This window comes from Hippocampus comes, unplaced genomic scaffold (genome assembly GCF_001891065.2).
Source record: "Hippocampus comes isolate QL1 unplaced genomic scaffold, H_comes_QL1_v1.1 scaffold104, whole genome shotgun sequence".
NCBI classification, from domain to species: domain Eukaryota; kingdom Metazoa; phylum Chordata; class Actinopteri; order Syngnathiformes; family Syngnathidae; genus Hippocampus; species Hippocampus comes.
The window spans coordinates 5,633,660-5,661,286 of NW_017806072.1; the positions used below are offsets into that span (position 1 = coordinate 5,633,660).

The 27,627-nt window shown below is 42.5% G+C and overlaps 1 protein-coding gene across 2 annotated transcripts; it reads right to left on the bottom strand.

Annotated features, from left to right (window-relative positions):
* Nucleotides 1–381: 381 nt before the first annotated feature.
* On the bottom strand, nucleotides 382–26,709 carry kcng4a (potassium voltage-gated channel, subfamily G, member 4a). Of its 2 annotated transcripts, XM_019894273.1 has the most exons (5): nucleotides 26,152–26,709; nucleotides 24,436–24,495; nucleotides 22,471–23,144; nucleotides 19,912–20,553; nucleotides 382–2,386 (listed from the first exon to the last, which is right to left on the bottom strand). In XM_019894273.1, exons 3-5 carry the CDS (start codon nucleotides 22,576–22,578, stop codon nucleotides 1,481–1,483), a joined length of 1,656 nt encoding a protein of 551 aa, XP_019749832.1. In that variant the 5' UTR covers nucleotides 22,579–23,144; nucleotides 24,436–24,495; nucleotides 26,152–26,709; the 3' UTR covers nucleotides 382–1,480. The 2 variants fall into 2 exon arrangements, with proteins under 2 accessions (XP_019749832.1, XP_019749831.1); XM_019894272.1 differs by lacking the exon at nucleotides 24,436–24,495.
* Nucleotides 26,710–27,627: the final 918 nt, after the last annotated feature.

A 27,627-nucleotide genomic window follows, 5' to 3' on the forward strand; every position in this document is an offset into this window, starting at 1 on the left:
GCTATCGGTCCCGTAATCCGAACTTTAATCTAGATTATGCTCACATCTGGCATGTCCTCGTGTGCTTCGATTGGGGGACCTTACGACGCTTCTTAGAAAAATAGAGTGTGCGTTTATCAAACTTGGAGATGTTACCCAGTCACATTATAGTGTTGTGATCTACAGCCAAGAGATTTGCAGACATGGCACTCATCCATCTTCGGTGTATTTATGCATGTGCCAACAAACAGATGGGGATTGTGTGTCTAACATTTATTTGCGAGGATGGATGGAGTTGCTGTCTCTCCCTTCTTCTCAGAGATGTTCAGCAGTGTGACTCTGCAAATCACTGGCTCTTACACTTGAGACACCAACAAATGCAAAAATTGGATTTGCCTCTGATTATTGCAAGAGCTTTTATTTGGAGCGTTGCAAAGTACATTTCATGGTTGTTAGCGCTCATTCTCTACTAGTCGCTCACAAAAAGCATGCCTTCATTTGTTCCTTCCTCTCTAGCTGTAACTTGTTTGATTTATGTTGAGCCTATGCCTCGTCATTCAAACTCATATGTTCTCACTCGTGCGCACTTCATCAGAATTTGTATTTAACCCTTTCAGGGATAGCGGTCAGTACAGTGGACAGTTTATCATGTTATCAGGTTACAGGTTGCATGAAAGGGCTGAACATACAAGAAATGGTGAGACATACATGCAGTAACCAAATCGGATTACATGGCAATCGGCATCTCAGAACCAAAGGGAGCACATCCAGTTACTTGTTTCATCTCAGACGACATAACGGGCGACATTGATTTGAATTTTTTCTTGATTTTTTTTTCTTGTTTTTTTCCAATTTCGTTTCCGAATTTCACCACTTTTGGTGTGCTTGACTTTGGATGTTCCTCTGCATTTCGAAAAATCCGGCTTTTACATACAATCGTTGAGGCTGAGCATGTCAGAAAGGTATTCATTGAATAATGTTTATTTTTGTTTGTAGCACTGTAATACTACTTACACTACTACTGTTTTATGGTGGATAAGATTTGCATGTATGTCTACTGATGTGTGCAGTGAGAATATGAGTCATTTGATAGAATGACACTTTAGGTTAGTAAGCATTACACTTATGAGTTACAAGGTATTTTCACAGCGGAAGAAAAAAAAAACTACCTCTGGATTGATATTGCATGTTCATGGAAGCAAAGAGTCACTAATATTGCAGCAAAGGCTTTGGATCAGACAACCTGTGTCATTGGGTTTAAAGGGTTTTAAAAGGTCTTTCAGTCGGCGTCAGCGTAGCATGCACGCACAAACACATAAATGCGCTCTCGGGTCTCGCGTCAGATACCTGAAGAGCGAAATAAATGCAGCAGATGTAATCTCCTTATTTTTAATGCATTTAAGATGGAAAGGGAGACCTTTTGGGCGATAAGAGACTTTTTTTTTTCTTTTAACGTATCGTGGAGATTGGAAGGTTTGGATTGATAGCAAGAAATGTTCATTTAAAAAGCTGCTGCTGGGAGGCTGTAATTATTTGCTGCAGCGTCATCTCCTTTCCTTAAGAGAGCCAGTGACTCCAGAGAATGCATACTATCCTTATCCAGATGGAACACTAGTCCAATAGCAGCCGAGTCCTCTAGTTTCACATCACCACCTTCTCCTCCATCCATCCCTGGATCCTGCAGCTCCCCAGTGGCGTTTGTGGAGGCGGCGGCAGCTGCAGCGGCGGCGCACTCCTCTTTGAACAAACGGTCGTGCTCCATCTTGAGTTCTTGGTAGGAACGGGAGAACATGTGGAAGATGGAGGTCGCAGGGAAGGCCATGATCAGGATCCCACTCAGGATGCTGCTCAGGGCGACAACCTGCCCGGGGATGGATCGAGGCACCATGTCGCCATAGCCCACTGTTGTCATGGAGATGATAGCCCACCAATAGGAGGCGGGGATGCTGCTAAAGTCGTGAGGGCCCGTGAGCTCACTTTCAGCCAGGTGGACCAGTGGTGAGAACAGGGTGACTGCCACGCAGAGGAAAAGCAAGAGCAGGCCAAACTCACGAGTGCTGCGCCTCACCGTCAGTCCGAGCGTCTGCAGGCCAAGAGAGTGGCGAGCCAGTCGCATCACGTAAAGAATCCTCAACGCCCGCAAGATCCTCAGCACCAGACCCAGCTTGTCCAAGTAGCCTTTGCCTCCCCCTGGCCGATCGCTGTCCAGGTTCGGGTCCTCTTCCTTTACCACCAAAGACACATAGTAAGGCAAAATGGCCATGGCGTCGATGATGTTGAGCGGCCCACGGAGGAAGTCTAACTTGCTGCGAGCCTGAATGAAGCGCAGGATGAACTCCAGCGAGAACCAGGCCACACACACCGTCTCGATGATGAACATGTTGAAGCACTTGGAGGAGCACTCGCCCTGAGGAGGACAGACGTTTTGACGGGGAGAAAGAAACACGAAGAGAGTGAGATGGAGGGAGAATCAAACTCAACCCTCAGATCAAACGATCACTTTTTAGTATACTTAATCAATCAGAAGGTGGAAACACAAACTACTACAGCCGCACTGGATCGATAGACAGAAATGTGACACGATCAATTACGTATTTTTCGAGTAGCTTTTGAGAAATTGGGTGGCGAATTGGAGGGACTTGCTGAACCTCTTTAAATGATGAGTGGAGCTTTGCAATAACACCGTTTTACAACCACCATGTTACTCCACCAAATTCAGCCGCAGAAAATAAACATTACCCATAATTAGTGTGTATTTTCATCATTATAATGTGTTTCAGTCAAGCCCACAAGCTTATCTTATCTTTGTTGTCAAAGTGACTGCCCTGCAAGTGGCGAACGGAATTAAGTTCAGTTTAAAGATTGTCTGGGTGTTATCTTGCAATGACAGGAGAAATTTCCTCCCAATCGGGATTCAATGAGCAGCTGACTCATCAGCAGAAGCCCACAAGGCAGGTACGGTATCTGGGTTTTTCCATAGTGCGCATGTTTTCCATTTTCTAGCTTCTGCATTCAAATCTGAATGACATGCTTCAAATGACAAAAAAACGCAAGACATGATTTGGCCTTCATCAGTTTCTCAATGTGTGAGTCACGTCTTTCCATCCTATTCCATTACTCTTCCCTCACCGTGCAAGCCTCTTCCTCTCATTTCCTCCTCCTCATTATTCATTCTGGTTCTTCCTTCATCACCCTCTGCGGACTCCCGCTCTCTCATCTGTCATTTGCCGGCCGTCCCAGATGTGGCTCACCCTTTCTCCTTTTCGTCTTCATTCGTTTCAGTTCCCCCGAGTGAAAGACAACTCCCTCCGTTGTTTCGCTATGCATGACACACACACACGTGTCCCATTCCTGTGGCTCTCATTTATCACTTCCTTCCCCACTGAATCCCTTTAACTAATGTGACTTTGAGCATTTTATAACTGCCGTGTGAGGCGCAGCGCAGCCTCACTTTGTTCACACTGCTATTATTTAGCTGCCAACAAGTGTTTTGCTGTTTTTGTCAGCACAGCAAATTATTTCTATTAGCTGCTCAGGCACGGTCATCCTTCCATTCGGTTCTTGGGTGAGTAGCATTAGGAGGTTTTATGGGAATGTTCTGATCGAGCTGGAAACTGCCCCGTCAGCATCCTGCATGCCTCATCCTTCTTCCACTCACTTGCCTCCAGATGGGTTAAAATAAGGATGCCCTACACTTTTGTGCTTGTTTGCCTTGTGTGAGCAGGAAAGGGAAGAAAGGAAAATGGCTGGATGGGTCAATGCACTCCTTAATTGAACAAATGCAAAGACATCACTACTGACGATTCTATTCCTCCAACTTAGTGGGAACAGTCTGAAAGCAGCATGACCTTCTGCCAAGGTACGAAGCCATGGGTAGGTGAGGCTGGTGTGGCCAAACATGAGAACCTAACCCCATCGATGACCTTTGGAATGAAATAAAAGAGCGCTTGTCAGCTGATTTTCATTTTGGAACCAATATTAGGAAAAATAGCGCACCTGAATACTGTAGAATCAGGGGTAAATTATTGGTAATGGTACCATGGGCTATTCTCTTTAATCTCTTTCATTTCCATATATAGTGACAAAATATGATTCATCTTGAAATACCACAACTGTAGCCCAGAAAATGAAAATTGGATTTCTAATGTCATCACCTAAATATATCATGATTTCTCTAGAGGCTTCAAGCAGACGTTTATGGAAAGAAAGGACAAATATAATTATGGGACGATTCTATCTGAGAATAGCCTTGTGGTAAATGTAACTAAATATCATCTTCTACACCTGTCCTCCTCCTCCTCAAACAAGCCAGCATTCCTCACACTGCCTCTGTGTGACATCCAGCCGTTAAAGCACTGTGGGAATTCAGGGCTGCCATTCCTGCATCAATCACTTTGTGCCCTCGGCTCCCATATTTTGTCTCTCCTGTGCACTTTCTACCTCTCATTTATTTCTCTCCTCTTTGCTTTCTCCGTCTTGTGTGCTGACATTAGTCCCATTAGGGCTCTGCAACACTGTTCCCACCCCTGGTATGAAAGGCCATTTGTTACAGCTACAGGATTTCTACTTCTGTCTCTGCAAACAATCACAGGGCCTCGCTGACTTTATCTCCTCTGCACGACTCTGCGAAACTTTGTGACAACTCATTTTAGCCCAAACACAGCAGATGACCCAAACGGGCTTTTGAAAGATCATTTCATTGAGATTTAAAATAAACAAATAAATAAATAAATATCTCATTGTCAAATTAACACAATCAAGGTGTGTGTGTGTGTGTGTGTGTGTGTGTGTGTGTGTGTGTGTGTGTGTGTGTGTGTGTGTGTGTGTGTGGTTGGACACAAGCAGCATGATTCGTGGGAAACCGCTTATTCTTGATTACAGATTTTCTCTGTCAGTGCTATCCATTTTCTATCCTGCTTCTTCTTACTAAGATTGCAGGTGCAGTAGTTGGAGCACATGAACGGTGGTACACCCTGGACTCGTCTTTCAAACTGATGGAGATTTTACAGACTTCATGTTTTGGAGATGTGGGAGAAGGGTGGATATGCTGCCATCTGATTTTTGTATGGTTTGCAAAGGTCCCCCGTGACTGACTGGATATATCGTCCACCCTCTGCTGTGAGTCAATTGCAATGGGTTCCAGCCTTCCAGCTGTAAGCCAGAAAAGCACACCCAGTATGGAAAATTGATGGGTTAATGGATATTTTGCCTCGAAGGAGTTTTGATGTAATATCAATGTAATATGACAGGAACAGACTTGATACTCACACATAAAGTGTGCAACAGATGCACGTATGGCTACATTTAATTTCTCTCATGATTAACATTAATTGGTGGAAACGTTCTGAGCAGCTGCCGTCAATGCTCAACGCGTCATTTAATGCCAGAGAGCTACACAGAGAGTGCCGGGTGAACATTAGAAGCTTGCAATATGATTTGCGATGCTAGAAAACATAATCACAATACATTCCCATACATTTTCAACTTTGTTATTAACGTAACAAAAATACGTGTTATATTGCATTGTATTCACAATTCTAATGGGTGGCTCAAAAATGCTTTTAAGGTTGTGCATTTTGGGCAAGCATCACTTTTCATGAGAACGGGCTGTTCTTGTGCACTCAGCAAAGTAGCAGCGAAATCCAACTGTTAAGTCTGTACCGTAGAGTTGAAGTGGGGAAATAATCCCTCGGGCCTGTTTTTAGGTACCGTAGACACAGTAGATATCAGAACAATTCTGACAAATGCGTAGAGCATATAAAAAAAATCCAGTTCACATGGTCATTGATAAAGCCCGAGGTGATTACAGTGTAAACAGTGGACCGGCTGCTGTTTGCCTTTGCTGTAGTTCACATGTAATTGGATGAAAAACTTGGCAGTTGGGAAAATATGATGATTTTCAGTGTTCTTCGTTGATGTGGGCGTGGGTGCTAACAGCCGCACAGATGGTCAGTCAGCTAGAAGTGATGAAATGTAGTATGCCGCTGTCCTAAACATCTGTCTTTCAGTGGTACTCTGGGTCAATAGAAATTAGTCAAGATGCTGAAAGAGATCTAATTTGTGCTGGGTTTTGAGTCAGAAAACACACACACACACACACACACACACGCACACACACACACACACACACACACACACACACACACACACACACACACGGTGAAACATTTTATGACAGCTGCCGACTGTCTTGTTGCATTGAACATTGACTTTTGTAAGAATTCTTGGTCACTGCCATCCACCCGGATGGAGGACCATCACTTCATAATTGGAGTTGCAAGTGGCTACTGAAGTCTATATTCTGCTCATATTTCGTCATGCTGTATAACTTTCCCATGCCCGCAGTGTAGCTTGGCGTCCTTGTAACAATCATCACCTAGAATTGGAATACTCCCTACTGAAGACGCACAAACTTTGGAATGCGCCAAGCTGAGAATCGGTTGAGGAGAAACAAAAGTTATGATATCACACTTTGTGTCTCGGTATCGCCCTTCTGATGGTATAAAAATAATGTGAAGCTCTTACTGCTTCGCACTCGTGACGCGCAGCCATTGTCTGTAATTCGTGGGTGCCCGGAATATTCTGTTATTAAAAGCTTCGAAGGAACTGTTCATCAACTCCAGCCTTTATTTGGATTACCAACATTCTCCTCATCCGAAATTCAACGAACACGCGGGGGAGAGGAGGCCGCTCTTCCCCCAACACTACCTCATCAAAGCGACCCACAATGTGCGCACAGGGTCTAAAGAGTAAATATGTCTTTTTCTTGTCAGACAAGAACAAGCTTCAATCGCTTTGACTTATTGATGTGTTTTTACACAGCTCTATGGTGTGTGTCGCCTTTGACAACTCCCGCTATTTGTGCCAGCCACATTATTCCGAAAAGATAGACAGTGAATGGGTGATGATAACAATAGCCAGAAATTAAAAAGGTACTCAGAGATAAGCAAACCTCTCCAAAGGCTGAGCGACTCTTATCTGAAACGCGTGGTGAGCACATTCTGCAGCAGAGACAGAGATTAGGGTTTGAATTTTGGGTCTGACAATTCTATGTGGAGTTTGTATAAGCTGCCCGTGCTTGCATGGATTCCTCTCACATAGTTAAGTGAAGATTCTAAATCAGAGCGAAGATGGGCTCTATATGCAGAGACCGCGCAGTTGTGCTCAAGCGTAAAAACTGGCCCACGTGATTTCCGTGCCGGTTCAAGGCTTGTTTTGCCTGTTTGGGAATTCGGCAGACCACTCTGTGACATGGTGGGCGTTCTGGTGTACTCAGGCGCCCTGCACAGCTGCCAAATTAGTAGCTGAAAGTCGACGAAACTTTACTACTGCATGATATCACATCTAACTCTTGGCGCAGGTTCTACGGATCCTCAATTGAAATCCTTCTTACATCTTCAATCATACACGCAGCAGAGAGACTGACTGGACAGTGGCAGCTGTCAATCAGTGACGTGTCTGACACCAAGGTGAGGAAGAACTAAGGGAACATGCTGCAGATCCCTTCCACCCTGGCTACCACCTCGGCTGCCCTCAGGAAGGCAATGCTATTTCTCTTCCAACCAAGCAAATCATTTGCTGTGGATTTAATTACTTATGGATCTTTTTCCAACAACAATTGGTGGCCGTGGCTCTGTAGGTAGAGTGGCTTGTTCAGTAACCGAAGGCTTGGCTGTTCGATTGCTTCTCTGTCCAAGTCATGTGTCGTCTTGTCCTTGGGCAAGACACTTCAGCAACCTTGCCTCGAGTGTCACTCAAACTGGTGGTGGATGGAGTGGCCGTAAGCGCAGAGAGGCAGTCACGCTTCCATCAGCCTGGCCCAGGGCAGCTGTGGCTACAGAACGCTGTTTGCCACCACCAGTGCGTGAATGTGTGAGTGCATGAATAATGTATCCATTGTGAATTTGTCTAAGTGTCCACAAAAGCGATATTTAAAACTGATGCTCTGATAATAATAAGTACTGTACAAGCGTATTTTTTGCAGCTAATCTGCATTTATTTTCTGTTTTTTTTGGTTCTGCACGTTTTAGACATTTCTCCTCCTCCAACACCCATGATTTGAAATATGAGCTCATCAGCAAGCTCTACAGGAACATGAAAGTGACCGTGATCATTTGAGTCAGGTGTGTTGGAAGAGGGATGTGGCAAGCAAATGGATGTTATCGTATTTCATACATAAATGTGACAATGTGGTGCATCAGATCCTCCGAATCATTGGAGAAATACAATCAGCATCGGAATTTGGTGGTGGTGGTGGTGGTGGGGGGGGGGGGTTGGGGTGGGTGTGGGGGTGGGGGGGGGGGGGGGCACGCACGGGCACATACCACTGGTGTGAAGGCCAGTCTCCAACAGCCCATTTCAAAAAACTGTGAGCGACCTGGACAAATTTTAATTCACCATCTCATCATACTTTGGGAGTGTCAATCTCCAGTTTGGATTCTCGCAAATCAGCTCCTTCCACCATGTCAACGACTGCATGTTACTTGTGTGTCAATTTTAAAGGGAATGAGAAAATACAATAACCCAATCTCTCAAGCTCCAGCTGTGCTGATTGAGCGATTGATGTCCCTCTGTGGCAGTGACATATTTAAACTGCAGTTACAGTGTTGTACCACTATAGAGGCGCTATATACACAACTGCACAGGAAAAACCTGAATCAACTCCCGAAGAAGGAATAGATCAAATCATATTTTTTCCTGAGTTAGTCAGTGATATTGGAGTCCTGATTTTCCCTAGTGGATTTCAAAAACTAGGTAATTATTGCCTGTTTCTTTGCATCCAAGCAGGTGGTGTTTATTAAAATAAAGTTTCCAGGACGAGTTAGCGAGGTGAGGCTACATAAATCTGTTTCCAATTAGGAGCATCACGCAAAGTCAACGTGTATGTGATTGAAAGATGATTTTTATTCTTCTTTCCATATCGTCTTAAAATCACACAAGCCAGTGGCTTTGACAAGCAGTGGCTAAATGAATTTACCTGGCTCAGGTATACTGAAGAAGGCAGGCACAGTGCCCTAACACAGCAGGCAATTGCTGCCTCCCTTTTGAGGCAGCCATCAACCAACTACAGGCTGGACACATTAAAACGACATGATGTGACGGCCATTCGCAAAGCAGCAGAAGAGACGGAGAAGTTCATTAAAGATGGTAGTACCTAAAAACACTCAACTAATAAAGTCACAAAAACTAAAATAATATAGTTTGGATCGCTAGTTTAAGATTTATTTATTTATTTTTTTTAATGGAGGACACTGCAGTGTGATATTGCAGCACAGGTGAACATGGACCAAAGAGCGCTTGAAGCCTGCTTCATAATAATCTATGAGTGTCTGAAACAAAAGTGGCCCCAACACACAAGCAATGAGATCATCATTCACCGATGCAAATTTTAATAAACTAATGCTTTAACTTAATAGTCATATTCTTATTGTAACTCAAAGTAAAGTATATTTTCTGTAAAAGAAAGTGAGCCCATTGAATTTACTGCCTCAGTTTGAGCCAGGAAAACCCCTGCAGTACAAGAAAATGTAGACACTTGGTTGAGAAAAATACTGTCCAGCATCTGCCTCAGTGCATTCTATTCTCTCTCTCTCCCTGATTCCGCTTCAATACTTTGGTCCATAAACAAAAATAAAGAAAATGAATCATAATTCTGTATTCCCTCCATGTTCAAAGGTTGGGAACAGGAACAGGAACAAAATATTTAGGCCATCAATCACTTTTACCTTGCGGCGGACCTTGACCATACTTCACTGAACGTGCTGCTGCAGGCCGCTATACGCATCTTGCACTTGGGTCAAAGTCAATCAAATGGTGAGGAAAAAATAACTATGTCAAAAAGAAAGAAGAAGAGGTCCTCTGTCCATGTGTCATGGGTTATTAAAGGGCTTGTATTATATGACATCTCTATCCGTCAGCTGCGGGCTGTCCTCTAGTAACCTGATAGCTGCAAGTACGCACAACATGCACAGTGGAAGGTGTGCGCCGTTCTGAATGACATTCATCCATCCATTTTCTCTCTCTCGTTAGTGGTTGCTGGTGAAGTGAGGAACAATTTACAATCTTCGATTAACCCAACAATCCCACAAACTAGTGCAAGCACGGGGACAAAATGCAAATTCCACACAAAGAGGCTAAATCTGGGATTCAAACTCCAACTTCAGAACTGTAAAGTGCGTGTAGTGTGCGAACTCAGGCTCCGTTCCACCTCACAATGTAAAAAAAAAAAAAAAAGGTCCTCAGGTGAATGGCTCGATACTTGCATACAAAGCTGCTTTTGTATTTAAAACACTATGGAAGTCAACTGTGATTAGGATCTTAATTTCACCCTTGGGAAAATTGCACCTCCTTGTTAATTTGTGCTGCGCCCCAACCAACAGCAGTTCGACAATACTTATTGTTGTATTGTTGTGTACTGTACTATACATTTAATAAGGAAAGCACAATTCTCCAGTGCTTGTTTAACTACAATAATTAATTTCTGGTTCGAACCAAAGCAAACAAATAAATGAATGTACAATGGCTCTTCACTTTGCGGTCATAAATGTATTTTTATTCATATGAGCAAAACTTGCTACGGCAATATCATAACCTGAATGGAGCACATTTGTGATATATTGTATAAGATAATTAACATTTTCCAAACAATGTGCATGATTGAATTATTTTTTCCATTGAGAACCTTCTAAAATGTACTCGAAGAAACGCTGACTCAGACAACCCTTTTTCTTAGTTTCCTTGAACTTTGGGTCAATGTTAGTATCGACATGAATTTTCTCTATTTTATCTTAAAATGTGATGTTAAAAAAAACCATCACCCTCATTTATTTCTGTGGCTGACGAGAGACTTCACGTTAATTACAAAATTGACAAAAATACAAAGTCTGTCAGGGTCATATCAAGTTCAGAGTGTACAAAACCAAAGAAACAAATATAAACAGCTACCAAACACCTTCGTTTTCTGTATAACACTCAGATCTAAGAATCTCCACTGCATTGTGTTGTACGTATGGACTGTGTTAGCTGTCCAACCCTTTTTCTGGCACAGACAAGATAAACACCTCATACTTTGCTGTTCTCTCCCATAATCCCACTTGGCAGGCATGCAGCAACGGACGGAAAGAATACAGCCCTGAACCAGATAGGCTATAATAGGCATGAAATCTGCTGCACACTGATTCTGTCAAACACAGTTATACATCCTCAAACACACAGCGAACTCCATTAGTATTCACATTACTGCATATGTCGATGTAATGTTTGATCTTTGATACGGTCTGGGATATTAGTATTCCTTCACACAAATATTTTCAGATACTAAAGAGGATGTGGGAGAGTTTTAAAACATTTGTTTAGCAGTTACGCAACACTTCAAAAAGTGACACGCACACGCATTCACATATGTGCTCGTATACACACAAACATCACTTCACTGACTCGGATTTGATCACGATACAATCTGCGGCAAGAGAAAGGTCGGGTTAGTCTGACTGTAAATTATTGCGACTGCTCATGCCTCAGCGACTGCCCATACGTTTCTCATCTCAGCCGTCTGTCTTCTCTTCAAGCTGCCACAATGCGCCTCGTGTCATATTTTGTATCCGTGACTTGCAGTCTGCTCACATCAGTCTTTTCTGAACAATCCAAGTGGAACTCATCACTTATCGCGCTAATGAAGACAATTATGAGGACGGGAAAATAAACAAGTGGCACATCAAGATTATCGGAAAGCTTCTTCATTTTGTGCACTCGGGCTGCACAATCTGACTTTGTAGAGCAGAAAGACATTTACGAGAAGATCTATTTTGCCATAAACCTTGACGAGTTAGTTCAACTCAAATGGTTTGAGGAAAGTGATTGCAATGAATCATTTAAGTTTCATACTCAAACTGCAGGGGTGGGCACATCAGTAAACGTTGCTGGCGGTCCGTAATTCGTCATTCACCAGCAGCTGGGCCACCTGTTTGTCATCATCAGTCCGTCTTGATTTCATGATTTCAAATCTGTCATTGTCAGTCTGTCATTCCGTCATCATTTTAACCGCAATTTCGTCATCTCTAAAATACAGTTTGTCACGCTATTTTAGGACCGTTGGCCACTCCGTAACTGTCGCTATTGTTATCGTTACTTTAACCATACTTCCATCATTGTTACTTTAACCACGCTTCCGTCATCGCTATTACCATTCTTTTTTTTTTTTAATAGTTTTTTTCGGTGCTTTTTTTAAAAACAAATTCTTACCATTCTTCACCACTATTTTTGGACCGAGGTCATCTTCTTCGGGGGCGCGTCGTCGACAGCCAATTGAATGCATGGATTCAGCTCAATAGCTGATGTCATACAAACAAGCTGAAACTGAATCGCTGCTTCTACTGGATGCATCCAAATAGTTTACTCTATTTTGCAGAACACAGAATTGCTAACGACCAATAAACTATTACTCTGCTCACACCTATATTTGTTCTTAACGTCTTGCAGCCTTTTGCTTGTTTCAAACTGCCACCTTTGCCCTTCCTTGTGTTGAGATGCTAGCATCCAGTGCAAAATCAAGAACATTTCGAGGGACTCACAACATCCAGGCTATCATCTAAAGTGTAATTAGCAATTAAATGATTCATTCCTTTTCGCTTTCTTCCAAGTCTTCGGGATGTTTCATTCTAAATTGACGTGCATTTAATTCCATCCATCCATTTTCTTTTGCACTTATTGTCCTCATCAGGGCCGTGCGTGAGCTGGAGCTCTCCACTGACTGTGGGCAAGAGGCAGTCATATGCGCGATGGACGGGTTTACTGGTCAATCGCAGGGCACATTCTGTATGGACATCCATCTATCCCTCCATTATTCGGATCGCTTACCCCTTTGCAGTCTCGCATGTTTTTGGAATGTGGTCAAAAATCCATGTCAGCGCAGAAAGAAAGAACACACAAATTCTACACAGCGAGATTTGATTGCAGGACCTATGGCTGCGAGGCCGACGTGTTAAAGTCTCCACCACCATTCATTTCCAGTCTTCACTCATTTGCGAATGCACTTTTAATTCTATTTAATCTACTTTCTTGTGTTGAATTCCCCCCTGAACACGTTTGGAGCGAAATCATTCCACTTTGAACAACAATCCATGGACAGTATAGGGCACATGCGGTCTGTCGCATCTCCTTTTAACGGTGTCGTCACCGCCAGACAGTGTTTAACATTTTAACAGCTTCCCTGAGCCATCAGGCAAATGAAGAAGAAAAGAAAGGAGGCTTTCATGGGTGGTTTGATGTCGGCGCCTCTTTTTACAACATTATTTATTTATTTCCCTGTTCACGGATTGATTTGCAGCCCCTGGTCTTCCTTAAATTCCTCTTTCAATCCATCACAATTAATGAACATTCCAGTACATGGACAAAAGTCGAATGACCAACGTCTTAGTTAACAAATCAATATGGCTCCTCCAAAATGTTAAATGTTCACCTTACCAAGACTGACCTCAACATCGCTCCTGCAGATGCCCACCTATCTCGTTTTTCTCCTTATCAACCTCTTCCCTCCTTTGCGCTGTATGGACTTGAGATTGAGTCTCTGGAGCGCAATTACTGAACAGCAAATCCAACTTCACTTTACAGCATTAAGGACATAAACGGCCACTTCAATGACTTTCCAGGCCTGAAGATGACCGATTTACAAAACGAGTGCAAATTTGATTGGACTGTCGAAAAAGACACCGTCGCTGGGTCAGAATGTTAAAGACGTGAATTAGAGCAAAATGCAGGAGCAGAATGACAATTCAGATGAGTATCTCACCTGATGTGCAACGGTAAGAAATATGTGCAAAAAACATCAGACCATCACCACACTGAAGTAGGTTATTCATGTGTGACTTCAGGTTGAACTTCCACACTCTTTCCAATCTACTGTAGACATCCTGTCTGAGATTTTACCGCAAGAGATTATTGGGGTCATTGACAGGTAACCCAGCAGTAACACTGCTATCTAATAAATGTTTATACGTGCAAAGTTTACACGTGATGTCTATTTATTTTGGGTATGTATACATGCAGTATATGAATTTTGGTCTGCAATTTTTAAAACATCATTATTTGTCTTTGGTCATGTGAAGCAAGAAGTAGGATCTAAATACATTCATCTTCTTCCTACTCTAATTTTCAGACTAGCAGTACATGTTGCTTTCATTTGGAATATTCATGTTGTAGATTTGTTTTGTTTTATGACTGCATGTTCGAAATAAACTTCAGCATCAATGTTAGCATCACACACACACACACACACACACACACACACACACACACACACACACACACACACACGCACACGCACACACGCACACACGCACACACCATTTAGAGAAGAAGTTTTGTGTTCATACACAATGTACCGGTACATAAAGTATTGACACACAGAGGAGTTATGTCAAGCGTAGCTTCAATCAAGGACATGCACATTATATTAATGTTTCGCTGTGATTAAAAAAATAAAAAAGGAATATATATATATATATATATGTATATATATATATATATATACAGATATATATACATATATATATATATATTCCTCATGGGGACAATCTGTTCGCAACATATTGTTCTGATGAATAGCGCCAGTGACTGCAAGAGGTTCGACTGCACTTCATAAATTTAATTGCTATCCAGATATTATACACATCCAGACACATTCATTAGGAAAAACAGAATGGAGCCAGGAATCAACTACTTTTTGGTCCTCAAATGGTCAATGGGCAATGAAGCAAGCAGAAATAACAATAAAATAGTACTAAAATGGCTCAAGCCGAACACAGCACGAGGTATGAGTACAATGACCTTTATCCCAATTTAAAACGTATGGGAAAGCTTACGAACTTTTAAAACTTGCATTTGTGGTAGTATTCTTCTACAGAACTATGAATTTTTATGAGCTAGACTGAAAAGTATATTCTTTGTGAATACTGATATAACCTTCAGACGGACAACTGTCGGTGCAGAAGGAGAAGGAGCTTTTGGCGACAGCTGCCCTTTTGATTTTTCTTCTGACAAAAATACCCTATAACCCCCGTCTGTGTTCGACTGTGGTGCAATGGCAGAAGATATCTTTTCATTCTGCAACTAATCGAATTTTACCTTTAGTTTACAATTTTTGTTTGAACTGCTCAAACTATTCTCCAAGCTGGCCATTCAGCATTTACCTTGCAAAGGTCTATGTTGTAAGCAAAATTGTCTCTTTCTTTCTTTCTTTAGTCCTCTTGCACTTCATGGCGCGTCGAGCCAACCATAGCAACCAGGTCTCTCCATCTGGGTCTGTTGTGGGTAAAGTGTTGACCTTGTTCCAAGGTCACAAGCAAAATTGGCAAATGGAAAATGAATTACTTGGAAGCGGGACTTCGGAAAATTTGAACGTAAAAAACATCAACGGGGTACGTTGAAATGTGGTTCGACTGTATGTGTGTGTGTGTGTGTGTGTGTGTGTGTGTGTGTGTGTGTGTGTGTGTGTGTGTGTGTGTGTAGAAAATGGCATGAGCCATGTTTGCCGTTTCATGTTTAATATTCAGATACATGGAGGAGGAATGTATTTTTTTGGAGCCATTAAGGTACATTACATATAAGGACATTTCAGAACTTCACTGCTATAATTAGTTACCTGGAAACAGACCAAATTGCAGACCGCCAAAACATCATCCTCAGGCTATCCACCCCATCCATCCATCCATCCATCGATCCATCCATCCATTTTCTAATCCGCTTATCCTCGCGAGGGTTGCGGGCGTGCAGGAGCCTATCCGAGCTGTCTTTGGGCAATAGGCGGGAGACACCCTGAACTGGTTGCCAACCAATCGCAGGGCGCACATAGACGAACAACCATTCGCGCTCCCACTCACACCTAGGGACAATTACGAGTGCTCCATTAACCTTCCATGCATGTTTTGGAATGTGGGAGGAAACCGGAGTACCCGGAGAAAACCCACGCAGGCACAGGGAGAACATGCAATCTCCACACAGTAAGGCCGGAGCTGGAATCGAACGCTGCACTGTAAGGCAGATGTGCTGACCAGTCAACCACCGTGCCGTCCTTCCTTCTTTCAGACTTTGATTAGATGATCACTTTCCGTGCAGTGTTTTGGTCTTCTGACAGCTATCAATGTTTCATACATTTATTTGCCTTTCTAGAGCACATCAGGGAAGCGCTCTGCTTCCCAACAGAATGTTGGCAACTCGGCAAAATCCAAATAATCCATTGCAAAGGCTATAGAGATTTTACATCAAGAGGGCTGATGAGAAAAGGCAGACAGGGGATGGACCAAAGGGCTTACGTATCGAGCTGCTCGTGAAACTCTGATATCACTGAGTGATTGAAGGGACGAGCTGAAGATAAGCAAGCGCAAGGCTATACAGCAACAAGGGCAAAAAGTTCATTCTTTCTTCTACCTTTTATTATCTTTTGAAAGCTCCATTCTTAGTTCATATAGTTTACTGTTTAATTCTCTCGGGCCGATCCCATTTTCACTCTCCTCTTCCGACATCTTCGACTTAATTTATATCCTTCCCTTTGCACTCCTTCACAGAAACCGACTCAGGCAGGTGAATGATGAGCCGATGAGGGCATTTTGGCACCTCTCCAGCAGTGAGTAGCGCAGAGATGGACCATTTGAATTAAAGATGACTCTCACTGCGACCACCAGGCTTCACTTGAACAGTGACCTCAGTGGCTGGTGAATGTCAAAAAAGCAGGAAGATAGATAACTAGGTGCTGTTTACGAACATATTTAAGTCACAGAAAAGCCAATGTGTGGAACGGTGTCACTTTCCTAAAAACTGGCATTCCACTGTCTTACTTCTGCTGTGTTTGCATGAGACGGCCACAAACGGAACACCCACAGTTCCTCTCAACAGAATGTCATTTTGATAATGGAAGTGTAAACACAATATTTTTCAGGAAGCATGTCCTGCTTGTCTCTTTATCAGCTTTTCAGCGTGTTTACAAAAAAAGAATCGAACACAATGCATCACTCCCCTCTGTTATTATCCTCTTTGCAAATTCATGCAGAGTCATTTCATCATGCCGACACTATCATGCAAAGGTTCTCAGTATCCCTACAATCAGACTTATGGGGATGTTCCAATCTTTTGTCTGAGCTTCTGATTTGTTTTTTCTGACCAGCCACTGATCTCGTCCTGGTAGCACACTCACAATTCTTATTTTCAGGCCTTTTGTATAATAAGGTCCTCTGCAGCCTCTTTAAATTCTCCCGCATCACACACTGCTGTTCTCAGCCCGGTGGCGTTATGTGTTTGCCCACACTAAAATCTGTGCTGTCTACAACTTTGGAGCCGGTGTCCGGCATGTACCTGTAGATACACTTCGATCGTCAAACATCTGAGTTTTAATTTCGATGGAGACATTATTGAGCCCGTTTGTCTGCCTTCTATGTTTGCTCAAGGGTCAGTCATGATGTACTTTTTTTTTTTTAAATACTGGGTATTTGTTTAATAATTTCCTGTGGGAAAATTCCGTGGTGAGAATAGAGCGCTGATGTCACATCACATGATCTGATGGTGTTGGTTCTTTCATTAATGCTTAACGGCCGGGCGACATGGCTGAAAAGTATTTCACGATATAAAAAAATCATATCAGTGGGTATTGATTATAGATATAAATTTTTTTTTAATTAATCAAATGAGATTATTTTTTAAATAGATCAAAGATACCACAACAAAACACAATTATGCAGATGAAATATAACAATTAAAATATCTGGTAGTGAAACTAATTTTCAAGGAATGTTTTTGTGTCCATTGTCGTGCAATGTTTTCTTACATCCAAGTCCCTGGCTCAAGCAGTGCCGCCATAAATGCTTATTCGCGGAAGATGCTATACCCTATCGCTGATTGTTAACCATCATTCGCTGTTCATACAATATTTAGGAGTAGCAAGCTAATACTCTCTTAGAGTGCATGCATTACGGGGGACCAGCCATCTCGGTTCTAACAGTACTTTAACATGTTCTTGGGCTCATTATAGCCATTGGGCATGTTGTTTGTCCTGACTAAGACTTCATGGCAATGCTGAATGTTGAAGCTGGTTCAAAGACACCAGAGCTAGCACGTCAAAGACGGGGAACTGCTGAAAATCTGTTTGATGTGTCCATCCAGAGGTGTTAGCTTGCACAATTTAATCTTATTACGGGAGTTGCACTGAGGCGATTGGTCGTTTATTTGAAATACGCCACACTTTGGTTCGGCGTGCCTACGCCACATGAACGTGCGTGCGTCCGCGCACTTCATTATTGGTTCAATTGCTTCTTCTTGGAGCAGCGAGTGAGTCGACTTGGCTCAAAACACACTTTTGTGGTCAATATTTCCTTTTACGTGCTTGTAATTGTGACACGAAACTAAAGCTTACGGTCACCTCTGCCGACAGCAAGTAGAATGCCGTGGTCGGTCGGTCGGGGTTTTCTTCCTGATTTTTTTTTCTGTTGAACATTTTACTGAAGGCATTTTGGAGCAACACATGCTGCCATCCAAGCAATATCTTTTTCAGGAATGTGTCATCTTATTTCAGCAAGACAATGCCAAGCCGTGTTCTGCACATGTTACAATAGCATGGCTTCACAATAAAAGAGTGCGAGTGCCAGACTGGTTGACTTGCAGTTGAGACCTTTCTCCCATTGAAAATGTATGATGCATTATGAAGCGTGTAATCCAACAACGGAGACCCCCGGAATTTCAGCAATTGAAGTTGGACATCAAACAAGACTGGGAAAGAATTCCACCTACAGAGATTGCACAATTAATATTCTCAGTCAGCCCCCGCCCCTCCAAAAAAAGGTTTCCAGTTTGAACATTAAACATCTCATCATTGTAGTGTATTTAATTGAATATAAATTGAAGATTATTTGCAAATTATTGTATTCTGTTTTCATTCAAGTTTTACATAATGGCCCAACTTCATTACAAAGTGGGCTTGTCAATGCAAAATTTCAATCGAATCAAGGGACTTAAAGTAATACAACAAACTGGACAAGTTCAATGCTATTTGTGGGCGCACAAGTGTTTATGAGTTGCTTTTTATGGGACTTGATGGCTCTGCTAATGTGCACATTTGCATGCGTGCTTGTTCCTTTTGTGCCCGACACAGTGAAGCCATTTCATTATTTCTCCAGCGTTTACTGACAGATACTGGACAGGCCTCAGTGAGCATGAGGCTTCGTTATCCACGCTGTTATGGCTCACAGGACAGTCATGCCTAGGACTCAATCACACGTGCACAGGCACACGCATGCGCACACACACACACACACACACACACACACACACACACACACACACACACACACACACACACACACACACACACACACACACACACACACAGCTTTTGTTTCCAGTTGAGGCAGTGTTTTCTCAGTTATTTTCTGTTACGCCTCCCCAGGAAGAAGAAAATGTTTCACGGACCGCCAACTCTGCGCTGTGACTATAAATAGCATCATTTGACGATACAATTGTTATAATTGCACCATGGAGTCCTTGATAACATTAAAGAAAACAGAACACCAAAGAAAACAAAAAAAAAAAAGAAATATAAATCTGCTGAATAACTTGAACATTGTTTATCGTGGTGTCACACACTTTCACGAAGAAAGCACCGTTGCCACCTACTGTAGTGGATGTGCGTTTACACTATTTTGTAGTATGGCAAAAATATAGCATGTTCCCGAGGGTCAAATGCCCACCCCCAAAAGCATCACACCAGCCCTGCACCCTATCCCAGGGGGGCCTGCCCCACTATTTGAGAAGCGGCGAGTTAAGGCTTTGGTGGAGTGACATTTTTCGTGTATATGGTCATGACAGCTTTCCTGAAATAAATATAAAGATGCCCCGAGACAGTTGCACAGGAGTGGGTATTGACTGCATGTTAATGTTGTGTAACACACTTACCCTCTCCTCCTCCTCTCTGAGGTCAGGCATGGTGCTGATACATAAGCTGACCACAGTCACCGCTACCATGATGACGGACAGGCAGGCAAAGATCTTCCCCGGTAAGCCAGATTGCGGATTCTCCACCATATCTCTGAGCCAGTTCATAACTTTTCGGTACGTCGTCTCCTCCACGGAAACACGCTGCAAGGCGTTCCTCTGCCTGCGCTCCTCCTCCTGCCGTTCTTGCTCGTGCACCTCCTCCATTCGCGTGTACATCTTCCTCTTGCAGCAGCGCTCCATGTATGCCATCTCCACGCCCCAGTAGGTGAGCTCGTCGTGCAGGGAGAGGATGCACATCTCCCGCAGCAGGCGAAGTTTACCTGCGGCCAGGAAGTTGAGAATAACCCTGAAGGCGGATGGCGAGCGATCAAAGAAGAATTCCTTCCGCGTTTCATCATAGTCGTCGCAGACGCTGGCAATGTCCTCAGGTGACCTGCAGCCACACAAGCGGCCAAGTCGAGTCAGAGGGAACTGCTGCAGCGTTGTCCAAGGGAAGGTGTAGCGGTTCCCCCCAACGTTGATCACTGCCAGCAAGCGGTGGTCTACGGAGACGAGGTCCTCCGGCTGACGGATGAACTGAGCCCTTTGGTAATAAACACCCTGTGGAAAAGTTCAGGACTCTTATAACTCAATATCTTAGAACATTTGCAGATGTAAGTATGGTTGTAACTGACATTGTGTATCATTTACAAACATCCATCCATCCATCCATTATTGGAACCGCTTATTCAGTCATGCTTTCATTATTTCCAAAGAGGAATGTGGAAGTTGCCATTCAGGTATGTTTTCTGAGTCATGCTACATGGAATACTAAAGTTGCTCGAGCTCACCAGTTATTATTTTAGATTTGAAAATACACCATGTTCATAACGGCTTTGATTGACAAATACGTCTGTTCAAAGTTTCTTGGAAAAAAGTCTAAGTTGGACATTTTTGAAATGTTCCTCACTCACTGAATTGCTCGCACTTGCGTTCAGTCCATTTTCTCTGAAATTACCTTTATAATGGAAGAAGACTGGCGTGCTGAATGCGCCAGATGATGAAGGTCATGAAGGCTTTGATGACTGGCTGGTCTGTCATGCGCCATTGGCACAACAGACTGCTCGAATGTGCGCACGTAGACACCTTTGCAAACATTCAGGTACCTGAACCATTAATAATACTACTTTTCAATTCACTTTCCCAGTGGAGCACACAACTCTTATACCTTCTTCTTATTCGTATACCTTAACTCCTACATCTGAAAAACAGATCCATGGGTACTGTATGCGCCTGGAATAAGAAGCTATTGGAGATGCAATACAATAACAGCCCCTTAAGGAGACTAAGCATATGCCATGGCACCTGACTGGTGACACCGTTTGTCACCCATCAGTCAAACAATCATTGGCAAGTGCTTGCTACACTTTTGATCGCACGATTGGAATTTTAAAGAGATGCCGGGTGTGCCTGTACTTGGTAGGTGACAAGCTCCTGCACAGAATGTGAGAAGAAAAAGAGATATAACGGTAATATCGAAATAATTATGACAACACACTTGCAGTTCCAATAAGAAAACACTGAATTGCAGGTAATTAAATACATGTTTTCTGTTATTTATGTATAGCCAACAGTGATATTCACAAACTGATTACAGTATGTAGTAATCACTTTATTCTGTTAATTATCGGAGATGGTGGATTTGACTTATGGTGAATCAGAGATCACTGAGATTGTTGCTGCAGTAAATGTATTCAAAGCAGAGGGCGGTTGCCTCTGCAGCAAATTATCTGTAAGGAAATAAAATACTTATTTTTCTTTCCGGATCGATACACTTTCCATTCTTTGGACACAATATAAAAGTAATGCGTAATTGTGTCTCATACTTCTTTATTCTACTCTCCTTTTTGGCCGAATAATGTGTTTTTATTAGTTTCTATATCCTTCGGCAGTACATGTAATTGGCTTGGGTGTTGTGTTTGTATCAGCCTTGTGCCTGGATCAGACGAAGACAAATTTGGTCTTGAATAATGTCTTATGTCCAACTATTGCCACAAAATCCTGCCGTGTTTCGGACAGAAGAGTGGCAAGTGGCAAAACGACACAACATACAGTCGGCTAGATTACGATATCACTGTTCTTTACGATCTTTGGGCTAACCTTCTCAAATCAAGCTGTATGGAGAGGCATGACCCACAAACGTGTCACTTAGTATAAATGTAGATATCCAATAAAAATGAACCATGCGAGACTTTTTACTTTGGGCATACCTATGCTATTTTGCAGCAGTTTGCAAACTGTGGAGAAAAGTACAGGTATGAACAATATGCAGTTTCTGTGAATGGCACTTAGATTATTTTTTCTTCAGAACCTGTCCAAGATTAAATCTTTTAAAGTTTTGATCAGTTGAGAGTCCTTCAAATGTTTTTATAAATCAGACTCTCCATTTGTAAATGCTGGCTGGGTTTGTTCGCGTGCATCATTGTGTGAAGATCTACGGCACATTTGACAGGAACAGTCACACCTAAATATTCATACCTTAATAGTCTCAGTCTCGGGAATCTCAGTGAAGATGCGGTCGAGACTGCTGTCGTCACTGACGGACAGATTGCTGAAGTCGTGGTTAGCATTGCTGATGATGGGCATGGCAGCATCCGGAACGTACGCCCCTTAACTGAAGTTAGGAAGATGAACAGGTTTTTTTTTTTGGTTTTATCGGGCTTATTGTTGGAGGGGAGTCAGGACAGAGCTGCCTGGTCTATTGTCCTTTCCAGGTCAGAGGTCAGCAAACGAGCCAGAGCCTGTACTTTAGCTTCCTCAAGGTGTCTTTGACCTCAAAGCCCGGCACAGCATTGAGTCTCCTTTGCAGTGGGAGACGATGAATGTCCTCTGGCTTCAAACTAATGAAGCAAAACCCCCAAATTGGAGGAGGGAGCGTCTCAGGCAACCTGCTGTCACATTTGAATGACTTTTGATGTTACCATCAGTGGATGAAATGGACTTCCCTGTTTTAACAGCAGCCAGCAGCAAATCAGTGGATAATCTTGGAGTGAGGCAAGAGCACATTTAGATGGATCAGTGGCTGACAACTGTGGAGAATGAGCGAAATACGTCAGGGAGCCAAATGTGCTGCTGATGTGTCCAGGGAGGGATCGGCATCCTCTGAGGTCGAGGCAGGATTAGTGAGGGCCTGTGGTAGCATCATGCAGGATCTGAGACAGAAAGACACGGTAAGAGACAATTATCAGTGAGGAGTCGAGATGGTTGGCTTTAAATAATGTCTCAAATTACATATTGGTAAATAATATATGTAAATGGCAGGAATGGACTATAAATTAGTATGGCGTCAATCATATTTTGATACTTGATTATGAAATCTCACTCATGAGTATCTTTTTTTCCCTTTAGCAATATATATATATATGTATATATATATATATATATATATATATATATATATATATATATGATTGACAGTTTGTGTGAAAAGTTCAAAGAAAAAAACGCACGATGAAGAGACAATTAAAAATGTGTCTGCAGTGTTGTTTTTAAAAATAAGTGATGAACTTGACTTTTGGGAAAAAAAATTGTCACCATGATCAATACAGGACTTAAGCGGTGGCAAAAAGAAGGAACATTCATCTGACTGGTTTGATCATAATGGGTACTATTTAAAACTAAGGAACAGGAGGAAAAGAGAACATTCAGGTTTAATGGTGTAATTCACACCCAGAGGCTCAAAATGTGTTTCTTGGCAGTATGATTGCTCTGAAACTTATTGGCACACATAGTGATTGCAGTTGCCCAGAATGGTTCGCCCTGTATCAAGGCCCTAATAGTTATCAACTCCATTTTCTCATTATCGTTTCCAACGTCTCCGTAGCTAGCCGCAAATCAAAGTGGTCATTAAAAACTCCATATGAATAGGCATTTTTTTTCTAGGCTGAAGTGTCCAAATAAGGATTTTACTATTGTTATCATTCAATAGGAAAGACGAAATCATAAGTTTGCGCTAATTAACTTAAAAAAAATGAAGATGCTGTAAAAGCATCCAGAATTTTAATTTTTTTTCATTTATCTTCATCATTAACACTGATTCAACTTCTAGATTTTAAAGGTGACCTTCATTCATTGAAGCATCAGTGATGGACATCAGTGATAAATGCTCCCAATGTGCCCATCATGAAAGAAGGAGGGCTTTTATGAAAAGGTAGCAATGATCCGGTAATGACATTGAAAGAAATGAACAGTTGAAGTCCATTGTATGATCGATTGGCAGTCCAAGTGCCACATACTGTAAACATACAGTTTTCCATGTCTAAACAGGGTGCAGTTCGAATGTGTAATCCACACACTGCAACTTGGCATGTCACACAAACTTGCTTACTTAGTCGGGCACAGTCGAGTCTCATGTACTCGGATTACATCAGCGAATGTAAAACTTGGACACAGCGGAGATTGTGATGATACATGAACTCATTCAGAACGAGGAGAGCGACTCACATTTGGCGAAAGCAATGAATCAGGCCTGTCACACACAATGTTGCCGTTTCATCACCACCTCTGGAGAGGAGAGAGCATGATCAACTATTTAGACATAAACTTGAATTCTCTGCGGATATGCTGGTATTTTCTTGAGGGAGGTTAATTGATGAAGGTGGTTTTGGCAGCACACTGACATTTACAGCTTTGATCGTATGCCATCAATATTAAACTCGTTCAATACCGAAACTCAGGAAAAGTTGCACCAAATAATTCCAAACGAATGAAAAACTCATGGTAAACAAGAAAGCACGTTAAGAAGAGACCCATTCATCAATACCGGATTAATATGAAATCACTGAGCTCAGACCACACTAAGGACAACTTCAGCAACGAGGTAATACCTAAACAGGACTTAAGTCAGTCTCACAAGTCTGTGGCATATCTCAGAAGACTATCTCAATGATTATCTCCACAAGTCTATTTACTTTTTCTTTAGCGTGTTCACCATCAATGGGAAGACAGAACCAGAAATGGATGCATAACATGGGAACGCGTCACACGCGTTTCTGCCCTGGCTGCTCAATGGAATATTGTATTCATTCATTTTTTTGGGGGCGGGGGGGGGGGCAGAGGGGGGAGTTTAATAGCGCTTCAGTCTTTCTGGGTTGTTTTATTTTTTTTACCCTGGATTAGTCAGCAGTCAATCATATGGCACACAGAAACGAGAATCCAATCATACGTTCACACTGTCACTGAGTGCAAACTAAACCCACGCTGCCGACATGGAAGGTATCAAATAACTTAAAATGTACTCCAGAAAGTGAGCTAAATTTAATATTTAGGGCAATTACTTTTGTTGTACTTGTTCCCGCCGCAACCTAACTCTGTAGTCTGCTTGATCTATTATGTAAATTGGCTACACGGTTGATCATTTCTGCAAATCTGGATAAATTAGCAATCATTAATTAATTATGATGGGGGTGTGGTGGACTGTACATTGCAAAGTGAAATACGTGCATATAATATGGATGCCAGGTTAATTGCATCATTCCCTCTGCACTTTCACAGCATTTAAATATGTTCAATGTTACCTAAATCACTGCCTGTACAGTTTAAAAAATGCTTTATGACGGCGAGAATGGGACTACGCAGATTGTAGAGAATATATAAACCGCTGAAATTAATCCCGTGAGGAAAATTTACTTTGAATAAAATCCAGGAAGCATCCCCGAGTGAGTGTATTCAATTTTGGATTGCAGATGTGGCTGCCTTGCGGTGGCTTATGAAACCTCACGTCCTTTTTAGGATATACTGTAGTTGTAAAATCTACATGCAATTGAGAATTTGTTGTTATAAAAGTAGATGTGAGGTGAAGTATTCATCATACAAGAAAACAATTGCCAAAATGTGTTAAAATGTAAAAAAAATATATATATATATATGAATCTGATCGTTTGATCTAAAATAGTCAATGCAATGTCCTTGCATTTAGTGTGCGAGAAAACAATTAAGCTCGTGTATATTCCACAGGACCACTTGAGGAAGTTAAACGAAGCTAACAATAATTCATCATTTTTTCGCAATGAACGTGCGTTTCTGTAGATTTGACTTGTTTAGATTTCCCGTTGCGATGCAGGTAAAGCAAGCACAAAAGGACAGCTTTTACATTGAAGTGCGGTGAACACATTTCAACTTCCCACTGCGGACTCTACAGCGAACATCAGCCTAACTTACCTTCCCGTGATCCGAACTCCTCTCCACACATCTCAACCTGCTCCGTGTGGGATACTTGTGTCGTTCGATCCCGGCTGTCGCTCAGCTCCTAAAGCCGGAGCAAGCGAATGGCTGTTGAGTGCTGCCGCGGACCGAATCACCTGTCCGGTATTCGCACATGGCGTACTGACGGTGGGAGCACACCGCTGCAGGATGCGCCCACCCACAACCTGAGTGTGCTCAAAGTGTCCCGCTTCAGATGGGTTCGTGGTGAGGCAGGAGGAGGATCAGGGGGGGAAGGGGAGGGGGGAGAAGGGGAGGAGGAGCAGCGGCAGGAGCGGCAGAAGTTCAAGTTTGCGGAAAGGTGTCCAGAATCGACGTCCTCGCTGAAGTGCAAGGATCCAGACGGCAGACACGTGACATATCGAAACAGAAGAACATCAAGTCCTCTGTCGTCGGTGTACTTAACTAGATTTCTTTCCGGGTCCTTTTCCTGCGCCATATAAGCACAAAAGCTATTGAAGAAATCACCAACACTGTTGTTGTACAAAATGAAAATAGCAATCATCCACCATCACCTACCAAAAAACTGAATGACAATTGCAAAAAAAAAATATTTTAATATTAATGAATGAAATTGGCGGCGCGGTGTCCACTGGTTAGCACGGCAACTTCACAGTGCAGAGGTGCGGAGTTCAAAACCAAATTCGGCCTCCCTGTGTAGAGGTTGCATGTTCCCCCCGGTCTGCGTGGGTTTTCTCCGGGTACTCCGGTTTCCTCCCACATTCCTAAAACATGTATGGCAGGCTGATTGAACACTCTAAATTGTACCAAGGTATGAGTGTGAGCGTGGATGGTTGTTCGTCTCTGTGTGCCCTGCGATTGGTTGGCAACCGGTTTAGAGTGTCCCCCCGCCTACTGCCCGTAGACAACTGGGATACGCTCCAGCACCCCCCGCGACCCGTGCGAGGATAAAGCGGATCGGAAAATGATTGAATGAATGATTGAATGAAATCTGATGTAAACAATGATTTTTTTTTTTTTTTACAAAAAACAAAATAATGATGTAAGAGAGACATGAAATTCACCTTTCAAATAAGAGAAGTGGTATGATTGAGCTTTTTCAACAGTGCATAGAGCATGAAAAAAAAGCAGCTTATAGTTAACCTACCTACACACGGGAGGAGCTACATGGTGGCCAGGAAGGGGTGGGGGGGCTATGAGGACGCAAACCGTGTGAGGATAAAGCGGATCGGAAATTGATTGAATGAATGATTGAATGAAATCTAATGTAAACAATGATATATATTTTTTTTTTTTACAAAAAACAAAATAATGATGTAAGAGAGACATGAAATTCACATTTCAAATAAGAGAAGTAATATGATTGAGCTTTTTCAACAGTGCATAGAGCATGAAAAAAAAGTAGCTTATAGTTAACCTACACAGGGGTGGAGCTACATGGTGGCCAGGAAGGGCGGGGGTGTGTGGGGGGGG

Coding starts and splice junctions, on each gene's coding strand:
- kcng4a (XM_019894272.1), bottom strand. CDS start 22,578: ATGCCCATCATCAGCAATGCTAACCACGACTTCAGCAATCTGTCCGTC. Junction 20,554..22,470: donor CCGAGACTGAGACTATTAAG/GTATGAATATTT, acceptor ACTTTTCCACAG/GGTGTTTATTACCAAAGGGC. Junction 2,387..19,911: donor TCAGAGAGGAGGAGGAGAGG/GTAAGTGTGTTA, acceptor TGTCCTCCTCAG/GGCGAGTGCTCCTCCAAGTG.